Genomic DNA, 12207 nt, shown 5'->3' on the forward strand with positions numbered 1-12207 from the left:
TCCTATGTCTGATTACTTTGTAATTTAAGGAAGTTTCTAAGCATTAAGAAAAGAGAAATTATTTTATTAAGAATTCAAGTTAAATAGAGATAAAACTAACCCTACACAGTGATCATTAACCCCATTATTTGGACTACTGAGAAACTTACTTTAACTTGAATTACTTTAGTAATATTTGGGGGGAATCATTAAATGATGTAATTGCCAACTTCCTAATTCACTGAGTGATATTTATATCCAGTGAGCATTTTCCCATTGGGCTATTGCTTCATTATTGACAGAGAAACTTTTGCTAGTCCCCTTGAAGAATGAATAGTTACTCAACATAGATTAACTAGATATATGGTTATTCCATTTGGGGGTATCAGGATAAATATAATTCAGGGAATTATTGCTATCTGATATGCTGCCCTGTGTTAGAACTCTTTTTAAAGTCCACAAGTCACTGAATTATATTAGGTCACTTATGTGACAAGGGCTGCTCCCACGTTAGCAGTTTGGCACAGATAGGTTTTTTTTCTGCCAAAGAGGGCAAAGGCCTTAAGCAAGAAGCCAGAGTTTTCTTGATTACAAAACTGACCACAATTCCTTGCCAACCTAGCAGGGTAATTTTTTTTTCTTCTGGTAATAGATTATTCTCAGGGAGAGCTCCAGTTTTTTTAAATTGTGACATAGCACTTATCACTTAAACATCAACCATTGGAATACTACTGCAGTTGCTATTGATAGATAAAGAAATTTAAAACACAAACTTTGATATATAAAATTTAAACTTTACTAGCCTTTATTCTGTCAACTGTTCAGTTTTATAGAATTTGGATAGCAGTAACATTTTGGATCTCTTATAAACTTGTTGAATAAATCACCTTAGAAATGTATTATTCAGTACCCATGTAGGTAACAAAATCTAAAATAAGAATGAACATATATTTGAATACAAGAGTATTCTTCAGATACCCAGTGAGCATTTTCCCATTGAGCTATTGCTTCATTATTGACAGAGAAACTCTTGCTAAGTCCCCTTGAAGAATGATTAGGAGTTTCAACCAAAGATGGATACTTAAGAAAAACTTTGACCAAGTAAGTTTATCTGGTGTTTCATAACTTAGAGATTAAGGTTTTCTATTTTAAAGTCACTGGTGTGTATTTTACTGCAATTAAAAAAGCAATCAATATTGAACAATCTCGGCTCTGGTAATTCCAAATACTGTACAGTTCACGCCCCTCACAAAATACTGAATGTGTGGGTCACTGGCGAGACAGTGTAGCAACATTTTCCTTGTAATGTACCAAGTCTTGCCAAAGCAGCAGACAACATTATGACACACCATTTTGTCACAGCTGGCTCTCAATCAGGACAGTGCCAGCCAATTCAGGCCTGATCCTGTGTTTATTCCCACCTCTCTCAAATATTTGAAAACTGGTGTCTTGGTTCATTAGCATATTCATAAGCTCGATGACCACAAGCTTTTTTCCTTTAACCAACCAATCTTTTGCAAGACATAGACAAAACACCAGTGTGAATTACAGCAAATCTCTATTTATGCTGTTATGGGTGAAACTCTGGGAGATTCTCCTGTTGACTCAGAACATGGTGCCTTTGCTGATGCACTGCCTATGAGCACTTCACAAGGTAAAGTCCATTCCTGATGTTGCTGCATGGGATGCTTCAGGCACTCGTGTGTGGGAGAAATTGCGTGTCTGTTTTCCACGTGTATTCCTATAATATATTAATCCTTTGGTCACTTTTATGGTAATCACTTACAAATGTATTCAGAACCTTCAGCATAGAACCCTAATCTAATATATAGTTTATCTCTGTGCATGGCTTCCATCTCCTGAATTATAAGCATTAAAGGTACTTTGATATCCAAAAACAGACCTGTTCATTTTTGGTTCCTGTATTTGCATACACGTCCCAAAAATGTGTGTGAGCATTTCAGAACACTTGAAGAATCAGCTTCCCCTCGTTATTGTGTTAGATATCTTTTATTGAAGTTTTTAATCCCTTTTGTAGAATTTTTGTTCTTCTTCAAGTATTTTTTAATTATACTTTGAAATCTACATCTTTCTTTTCCCAGAGAATTGCAAGGAGAATTGCTCCTAGAGTATAAGAATGTGTTCAAAAGGGGATGGCATCTGAAGTGTAAATAAAATATCTAAAAAAAAAAAAAAAAAAAAAAGAATGTGTTCAGTTCTCTTTTAGAATTTTTAGGATACTCCAAGCATAATGTCTGATTGAAAAATATCTGTTCTAAACCTCTCACTTTACACACTAGGAAAATGAGGTCTCTGTAATGCTCAATGCGTGCTGAATAAACAATTTACCATTAATTCTATTCAGATTTGTTGCACAGGAACAAAATTTTCCCTTCTCAACATTTTTTTCTTGTCCACTGCAAATGTTACATTCTCTATTTCTATAGCTCCTTCTACTGGGGTCTCTTAAGCACAACTTCTTCTGTTTTGTATCATTTCTTATTTATTCTAGTGTTTCTATTTGTTTTATTTTTCTTGTCTTATAGATTGCATATAAAATAGGTTGTTGAGTTAGGGTGACTATGTTTTATAATAGAAGTGCAGAAGCATTAAAATAAAGTCATTTGTTAGTTAAAACTAGTAGTTTTATTTTAATTTTTTCTGGAAGCCTAAAATTTGAACACATTTGTCACAATTTTTAAAACATCAGTTTTTAAAGTGAAAATTTTTTCCTGAAATCATTTTCTGCTTTGTGTGTGTGTGTGTGTGTGTGTGTGTGTGTGTGTGTGTGTTGCTATGAATCTAACTCAGGATTGAGTTCACTGTCTATCATTAATCCGACCCCTAGTCCTATCATTCATATATATATATTATATATATATCATATATATATCATATATATATCATATATATATCATATATATTATATATATAATCTGAATTTCTTATACAGAAGTTTAGTTTCACTATATTCTATAAAATATTCGATTTTTCTGTAAGCCATAAAAGTGAGTGCTATCTATATTAGTTTTATTTAGCCTGCCTTGAGAAAGAATATCCTGACTACATTATGAAATAGTTCTTGATTCAAACTTTGGTACTTTTGTCTCTTTGAAAGGAACTTGTCTAGAACATAGCACAACGAATACTTTAGGTTGCCTTAGAGGTCAAATGCTGGTTATGTCAAGAGATGGTTAAATAATCAAGATTTTTATTCCATACCAATCTTTTATTTTCATGCCATGACTTTGTCCTAAATGTAATTACTCTGAGTCTGAAATCTCTCTAATAGACTAAAACTTACTTTCTTCATCAAAATGGTACAAATAGAATTATTTTCCAGGAGTGCTGCTGCACTCAACTACTTGGGAGACAATGCTGGGAAGATCAGTCATAAACATGAGTTGGGGCTAGCCTGAGCAACATAATCTTTTGATGTATTAAAATATTAACTTTAATAGTTTAATTACTAAAAATTATAATTTTTACTAATGATTTGAACTTTGGCTTTTATGGTCATCTGGTTTATTCATAAATGTTTTTCTACTAAAAATTTAAGCTATTAAAGCCCAAGAACCCATTTCTTGCATCTATTGTGTTTTGTGGTTGACCATTAAATATTTATTCCACTCCTGCTAAAACAAACAGATAAACTTAGAAATAAACCAAGTATACAATCATCATTAGCTATCCAAGGCCAGCATTGATGGCCTGCTGTAGAGATTCTATCTTTGGCCTAGCCCATAAGCTTAGGCGTTCCTTTATCTGAGGCAAAGTAGATTGGCTGGTGGTACAAGAGCTGGGTACTACTGTAGAAATAGAAAAAAAATGTTTAGTTTTGGTCCTAAAGGTCTAGATGCATTGGTCATACCTATGAAGTTAAAGTTACCCTTTCAACCACTCTGCCCAAATAGGACCTCTACACATTTTCCCAAGGCTCCATGAGCACTGGGTCCCAAAGAGACATCTACACGTTTTTTCAAGGCTCCACGAACACTGGGTCCCTTTCATCTCACTCTTTTCTTTTTCAAAAGTTCTGTAGGCAACCCCAAGTAACCTCATGTTGGCTCTGATTTTCACTAATAAAAATTGGCACAGTGCAAGGGACACTTCCTCGGACTCATGCTCAGTATGCCTCCCACTCTGAGTGCCAGACTCAGTCCTGTGTGGATTCTTTAATTTTCAGCTGTTGCACCAGAGCTTGAAGGATGATGACACTTGTTCTCTGGAGCTTGTTGAGCAATGGAAATGCGTCTTAGAAACATGACAAATGCTGCAATAGAGCCCTTCGAAACTAGAGTCCCTCAGAGATGGGAGCAGTGTTGATTGCATACCATTCTATGGGGGATCTTTAAGCTGTCTAAGGGGCTCTAGGTAATGGTATACTAAAAACAGATAATTGACTAAAATTCTCACCTGGTCGGAAGTTTGAAGAAACCAAAATATAAGGACCAGTCCTGTATTGCCCACATACAAGTTTCATGAATGGAGCAAATCACTTTCCTTTTTTCTTTGTGCCTCCTTTGTCCCTGAATGTTAACAGGATTGCCATGAAGCTTACATAGTACACTATTTGTGAAGGCAGATCTAAAGGCCTCTTGTGACACTTATTGTTTTAGTCCTTGTCATAGTAGTTATTGGAGGATCAGATAGAAGACTCCGAGAGCAGAATATCTTACATTTTAAGCAGAAAATATGGAAAAACAAAACCTGAGGTTATCTTCACTGCCCTAAAATAAGTGACAGTTATTTGAATAAAAGGGGGTTTGTTGGAAAGCAGCTATGCTCACCACTATACTACCAACGCTAAAAGGAGGCATCTTTAGAAACCCCCACGAGTATTTTAAGAAGAAAATAATCAAACTTGAAGAAAATAACTTTATATTTCTTCAAAAAAGAAAAAAGAGAAAAAAAAAAGCAAGCAAAAAAGCAAACAAACAAAAAGCCAGTTAAGTACTGGGGCTGGAGCCCAGAAGTTTGTGTTTGACAGGCAAGCCTGCCTCTGAGCTTCATTTCCAGCCTGGGGTTGCATTGTTTTGTTGTGTTAAACATGACAAAATTACTTCCCACTGCACTAACATTGTCTCTGAAGAAACTGAACTGCCAAAAATTGAAAGTGTTCTTTAGGTCTTTGGGTTTAAATGGAAGCAGTGATTACTCATTTTCTCCCTCGGGGTCAGGAGAGTTTTTCTAGGATATGATATTCTTTATCTGTTGACATGAAAGTGCAGAAAAGATTTAAATTATTGATCCTATTCTAAGTTTCCTACATTTTCATGCAATGGCAATTCAGAGAGCTGTAATGTGATGGGGGTTGGGGCTAGGGTAGGGGGAAGGAGGGGGGTACTTGCCTAGCATGTGCAAAAATCCTGGTTTCATCCCCAGCAGTGAAGAAGGAAAACAATGCAAGTCGTTTTAAGAGAATTTTATAGTTGTTGGTCTTAACTTTTCCCTTAGCACAGCTCTAGTTCTGTCTGTATTTCTGATTTATCTGATTTTAACTTCTATCTTTAACTCTAAGACTTGGTCCATTTCTAGACTTGGTGTCTAGAATGGTCAGTTCTCACACCCAATTGTGAATTAAAGTATATGAAAAACATGAAAGAATTGTCACTTACAAGAAAACACAAGATTTTTTTAAGGCAAGGTCTTGCTATCAGACCTTAAACCTTTCTGTCTCTTCCTCCTTAGTGCTGGGGTCATAGGCACATAAATTCTAAATTCTATACCATAGAATTTAGAATGGCCATAGAATGCTTCTTGGCCATTTACTGGTGCTGAGTACTTGTGTTGGAGTCGTTTGAATACAATTGGGTTTCTGTACCTTTCTACTATGCTACTCTTTTCTTCGTATGCACAGCTTTGTACCTGTAGCTAACTGACACACAGGCACTGCGTGTGCAACTAATAGCAGCTGCAACCCCATGCTTACAACCTCAGAACTGAAGTCACACGGTATTTGAACACCAGTGCTTTAGAACTGTGTAATTTTTATCTGAACAAGAGATTGCCAAGACAAGATTAAGGTTTCCACATGTGGAGAGAGCCATGAGTGGTTACTATGAAGTCGATTTGAAACAGTCAACTATCAGTTACATGTGAGCTAACCTTCCTTAGTCCATGCCAGGTTTACTGTGTGTGAGAAACTCTTACATCCACTCTAGATTTGCAGGTGAACAGCTCTCAAGCTGCCTCCGTCAGTCTTCTAACTGTGGTGCCTGCGCTTACAAGGCACCACAGTGCTGTGGAGTTCACACCTTTGCCTGTCTTCCACTGCCTTCCACTGCCTTCCACTGCCTTCCACTGCCTTCCACTGCCTTCCACTGCCTTCCACTGCCTTCCACTGCCTTCCACTGCCTTCCACTGCCTTCCACTGCTTTCCACTGCCTTCCACTGCCTTCCACTGCCTTCCACTGCCTTTGGTAGCCTGGATCTACTTCATATATGTTGCCTTCCTTCCCACATATCCCAGGAAGTGGCATACCTGGTTCCCTTCAGACTAATCTCACTTTGCAAAAATATAGCCATACTACCTCTTGCTTCTGAGTTTAGTATGTCCTTAAATGCCTTTTCCAGTCTTCTACCTTTTCAAATTTTCCTTGTCTTTCAAGGTCAGGTTAAAAGAACTTCAACCTGTTCTGTGAAGCTTTCTCTGAATATCCACATCTAATGGTTCTTGTCTCCTCCAGTCTGAAAATGTGGTCTCTCCTCTACTTTCTGGGCTGCCAAGAGCCTGATCCAATCCACTCTGGACTAGAAAACAGTCTCTTGACAGGTTTTGTTTGTTAAATGCATCTGCCCTTCCTCCCAACATTGTTCTGCACCTACCTCTTATCCATTATGTTTAAGTCAGGACTCCCCTAGCTCAACACCCTTTAGAGGTTGTTGAACTCACAGGTAATGAACAAAAGCCCAAATTAGCCCTGTAATGCCTACCTAACCCCAGGAGACTTCTACAGTTCCCTTCTTCCCCTGTTCATCTCTTGGCTCTGCTGCATCATCACTGGCATTCTTTCTAGTGCCTGACACTCCATGCATAGACCTGCCCAGAGTCTGTTTCCTCAGCTCCTGTTCTTCCATGAGCACTCTTCTTCTGACATATCCCTGACTGTTTCTCTTGGTCCCCCAACTTTTTGCTCAGATCTTACCTTCCAGTAAGAACAGCCTTTTCCTCTCTTTTTCCTCTTCTGTTCTCTAGTTTCCTGTTTCAAAAGGACTTGTCATTTTCTTCTAAATTGTATAGCTTATTGGCTAGTTGTATTTATAGCTTATAGTCTGCTTCATCCTTTAGATCTTTGGCACCAAAGAGGCAGAGATCTTGGTCAGGTTGATCATTCACTTGTATCCTTGAGACCCAGAACAAAGCTTGGTAAAGAACAGTTCTCATTAATAACAGTCAAATAAGATTAAAACCCTCTGACACTGATAATCTTCACCATGTAATTTAGCCCTTAAGAGAGACAGCCTGTTCTTATTTTCTGTTTTGGAGTATTCCCTAAGCCGTAATCACTGAAAAAGAACCCATGTTTTAGTCTCTATTCCTAGGGGGGAAAAAAGAACAAAATACCTAACACATAATAGTCAACTTGTTGACTCATTAAAACCAAGCTGGTCTCCTGTACTTCCAACACTTCTTTCTGAACTCCAAGGGCACCTGCATACACAATAGATAGATAGATAGATAGATAGATAGATAGATAGATAGATAGATAGATAGACTGACAGACTCAGGTGCACACAGCTACACATAAAATGATTTAAAATAAATCTCTTTTTTAAAGTGGATTAGCTACTTCCCTAAGTGATATAAGCTTCTTTCTTGGTCTTTCATGGCTTGATAATACATTCATTTTCAGAACTAAGTATTTTATTGTCCAACTGTATTACAATTTATCCATTCATCTGCTGAAAGATTCCTTGGTATCTTCCAAATATTAGCAATCATAGAACTGTAATAAGCATCTGTGTGCAGTTTTTTGTGTGGACCTAAGTTTTCAGTTTGGAGTGTGGCCACGGGATTGTATGGGAGGTTTATAAGAACTGCTACACTCTTCCAAAGTCACAGACCCTGTCACAGTCCTCCTGGTAATAAGGGAGTATTCCTGTCACTCCACACCCTCACCAGCTGCTGGTGTTGTCAGTATTTGAAGGTTTTCTAATGATTTATGAGGTTGAAGGTCTTATCTTCTTGCTCAAGTCTTTGTCCTATTTTTATATCAAGTTATTTGGTTTCTTTTGTTGTTGTTGTTGCTTTTGTTTTTTTGTTTTTTTCAAGACAGGGTTTCTCTGTGTAGTCCTGGCTGTCCTGATACTCTCTCTGTAGACCAGGCTGGCCTCGAACTCAGAAATCCACCTGCCTCTGCCTCCCAAGTGCTGGGATTAAAGGCATGCGCCACCACTGCCTAGCTTATTTGGTTTCTTAAGAGTTCTTTGTGTATTTTGAAGAAAACCTTTATCAGATGCTGGTTTTGTTTGTTTTTTGTCTTTGGTTTGTGGTTTTGTTTTTGTTTTTGTTTTGATTGTTGTTGTTGTTTTGTTTGAGATAAGTTTTCTCTGTATAACAGAGCCCTGGCTGTCCTGGATTCACTCTGTAGACCAGGATGGCCTCGGACTCACAGAGATCCATCTGCCTCTGTCTCCTGAGTGCTAGTATATTAAATATACTAGCACTACCATGCCTGTCATCAAATGTGTGTTTTTTACAGATATTTAATTGAAATAGTTTTGTACAGAGTAGACAACTTAAATTTTAATAAAGGTCAGTTTATCTTTCATGGATCATACATTTTTTTTACTGTATTTAAAGAAATCACCACCACACTCACCTAGGCTTTTTCCTTTGTTATCAATGAGAAATTTTATGCATAGTTAAGATAAATAGTATATATGATTTTTGTTTGCTTGTTTGTTTGAGGATCTGACTGTGAAGCCCTGGATGTCCTGGAACTCTCTATGTAGACCATGCTGGCCTCAAACTCAAAGATCTGCCTCCCAAGTGCTAGGATTAAAAGCATGTAACACTACACCTTCTGTGTATAGTTTTTATACACAGTTAGATTCAATTTCTAAATATTTTGTTATAAATTTTTGTGTCCATATTTATGACCAAGTTTATTTACAGGGCTTAATTCTCTGTAAGGCTTTATCTTGTTTTGATAATTCTGGCCTCATAGTATCAAGAATTATTTTTTCTTTGTAATAGTTTATTAACTCTTAGTGAATTTCATACAATGTACCTAGATTATGCTCACCCCCACTCCTTCCCCAACTCCTCTCATCAAGAATCATTATATCTGTTTCTACTGGCAAAGAACTGGTACAATTTCTGCCTTGAATGACTAGTAGAACTGACCAATAAATGCACCTTGACCTTCTGTTTCATATGGTTATTAATTATTTATTCAATTTTTAAGCAGATATAGGCCTGTTCAATTGTTTATTTCTTTTTGGGTACATTTTGGAAGACTGTGTTTTAAGGAACAGGCCCAAGGAAGAGGCTCAATTCATCTAGATTGTTAACTCTATAGCATAGAATCTTTTATAATATAGCCTTTATAAACTATGTGTTATGTTGTGTTGTGTGTTGTGCCGGTGTGCTAAAGATTAAACCAGGGCCTTGTACATATCAAGAATATCTTCTTCTACTGAGATACACCCCATCTTATTTATGATTTTTTATTGTCCCTGGAACCTATAATAATGTGCTTTTATTCATTTCTGGATAAGCACAACTTGACTTTGTACCAATGTATACTGGACAAAGTAATCATTTCAATTCAACTGTACTAGCTATCAGCAGTTAGATTGTTCCTAGAATCTCTCTTTAGAAACATAAGAAAGAAAGATTAACAGAAGAACCATAAACCATGATTGAGCTAGGTTGACCATAGTAGGAAAGGATATGAATCTGTGGGTCAGGAAGCAAGAGAGATGGTCAATATGATCCAGTCATCTTTTCTTTCTCCCCATACCTCACAACATGCTACCTAAACAACATGTGGCCAATACAAGAAAAACTGAATTTCTATAGATAAAATATGAGTGTGCTTTTCCTTCTAGAGGCTGAGGCTAAGGCTACAGCTTCTCTGAGGCTTTGTTGATCTGAATTCAAACGTTTACTGTGAGCCTTTTGGCTTATTATAAAGAAATGTGCGTACAAAGATACATATTAGATGCTCCATCTTCTGCCAAATCAAACCAGAGAAGCACTGGGTATGGTTTCTAATAGTTCTAAGTAGGCAGCAGGACAAAAATGTTTTCTTATGTTGAATAAACAAAAGGCACTACACAGAATTTATTTCTAAACCTTTCTATAGTCAGAGAAGCCACTACTGGATTTAAATTCTTGCAGTAATATCAATTAATTGTGTAATGTTCTGCAATTTACTTAACCCTAAGTCTATTTTTAACATTATTAAATGGTGATAATTACATATAATTCATGTTATACCTTTAACTGTAATAAAATTTGAATATGTTGAAATGCAGGACTTATATATTCTCTGTTACATGTATCATATACACAAAAGTGCATGCATGATGGGCATAAGATATAATGCCTGCTGCTTAAGTGATTAAATTTTTAGCTATCATTATTAAATTATGCTTCTATGAATGAAATTCAGAGTCATTTTCCTCTTTTAATAAAACAAAGGCCTATGATACTAGCCAAAGATAAGAAGAAAATTGGTACAGGGTGCTGGCTCAGTTGATAAAAGTGCTTGCCTAGCACAAACAGTGACCTGAGCTCAATCCCCAGAACCCATATTTTTAAAAAGCCAGCACAGTTTTGTAATCCCAGTACTGAGAGGGGTTGAAGCAGACAGATCCAGTGAGAGAACCTGTCTCAAAATTACAGTGGGTGATATTCCTGAGTGTGACATCCAACACTGTCCTCTGGCTTCTGCACATACACAGGCTCCTGCACACATATGTACATGTGAACATGGATGTACATACACACATATACCCACAATTTTTAAAAGTAAATAAATAGAAGGAGAAGCATCTGTTGCTTAAATATTTTACTTTTATTTCAGTATATCTTTTCTACTTTTCCCCATACTGTTACCTGACCATTCCAGTTTAATAACAAAAAATGCATGCAAACAACAGATTTATTCCCACTTGTTAGATTAACTCATTGAAAAATATGACAGTTAAAAGGTATTTAAGGGGTTGAGGTATAGTTCAGTGGTAGAGTTTAAAACAAAGTATATTCAACTTAATTTTTAACATAATCAAAAGAAAAATTATTTTTTAGAAGTCAGGCAGTATAAAAACTTTAATAAAAAAAAAAAAGTAGAGCGCCTCAGTGCCACAGGGATTCCCTCTGGAAGGCACTGAGCTTTATTTCAGAGCCCCCTTCTGACACTCACGTCCATGACTTGAGAATCACATGCTTGGCTGCAACTTTGTCTACTGTGTTTACCATCTGTTAACCTCTAACCATAGAACATAAGCATTCAACCCTTTTACTACCTCATCCTCTCTCCCAAATACAATTCTTTCTCTTCTCACCTTCATAATCTAGTTTTAAGTAATTTAGAGTTAAAGTCAGTTGTCCATGGTTACATTGTAATAACTTTAAAAGGGATATTTACAGACTTCAACATCAGTATATCGTGGTTTCATAAGCAGTTTCTCCTTCAAATATTAAGCTGTCAGACTGCATGTTCTCCTTTCCAAGCGTGAATCATGGGTCTAAGTCTTACAGTCAACATGTTCAACCTTGACTAACCTAGCACTTCCTAAATTTACTTGACTACCTGGTATTTTTCTGTGTAATGATTTTTTTAAAAAACATCATTAACATATGTATAATACAGTTGGGAAGACGCCAGATAAGACAGACTTTCCAGGCCACAAAAGAGCAATTAAGCACTGGAGTGAGTAACTCTGAGAAACCAGGCACTCTCCTTTTCCAGAAGTCTTTAAAACAGGACATCTGTTTTACTCATAGTCCAGTTTGAACAATAGGACTTTGCTGGTGTTTCTTCCTCTTCCTGTCCCCCAGTGGTCATGTTGGAGGCTTTTAGCCACCTTTTATATGATGTTGGGACTCTGGCTACTAATATATAAAAAAATTACAACTATTATTTATTTAGAGCTTCATAAGTATCTTAGGTGTTTTACATATACTATTTCATTAGTCTTCAGAACAAAATGTGGTAGCACTGTTTTACAGATGATAAAAGAGGGATATTTAGTTTAGATTACACATGGTTA

The 12207-nt window shown here is 36.6% G+C and overlaps 1 protein-coding gene across 7 annotated transcripts in view; it reads left to right on the forward strand.

The window, feature by feature from the left end:
- The window catches only part of Pparg (peroxisome proliferator activated receptor gamma), a 129410-nt gene that overhangs the window by 58999 nt on the left and 58204 nt on the right, over positions 1-12207 (forward strand). Inside the window, exon 1 of one of the 7 annotated variants that reach the window (XM_034512395.2) lies at positions 1499-1633. The exons of the other annotated variants lie outside the window; for them this stretch is intronic. Within the exon in view, the coding sequence (XP_034368286.1) occupies positions 1552-1633 (82 nt within the window). The 5' untranslated portion in view covers positions 1499-1551. Of the gene's footprint in view, positions 1-1498; positions 1634-12207 lie in introns of those variants that run through there. 7 annotated transcript variants of the gene reach the window in all.

The sequence above is a fragment of the Arvicanthis niloticus genome, chromosome 9 (genome assembly GCF_011762505.2).
Source record: "Arvicanthis niloticus isolate mArvNil1 chromosome 9, mArvNil1.pat.X, whole genome shotgun sequence".
NCBI lineage: Eukaryota > Metazoa > Chordata > Mammalia > Rodentia > Muridae > Arvicanthis > Arvicanthis niloticus.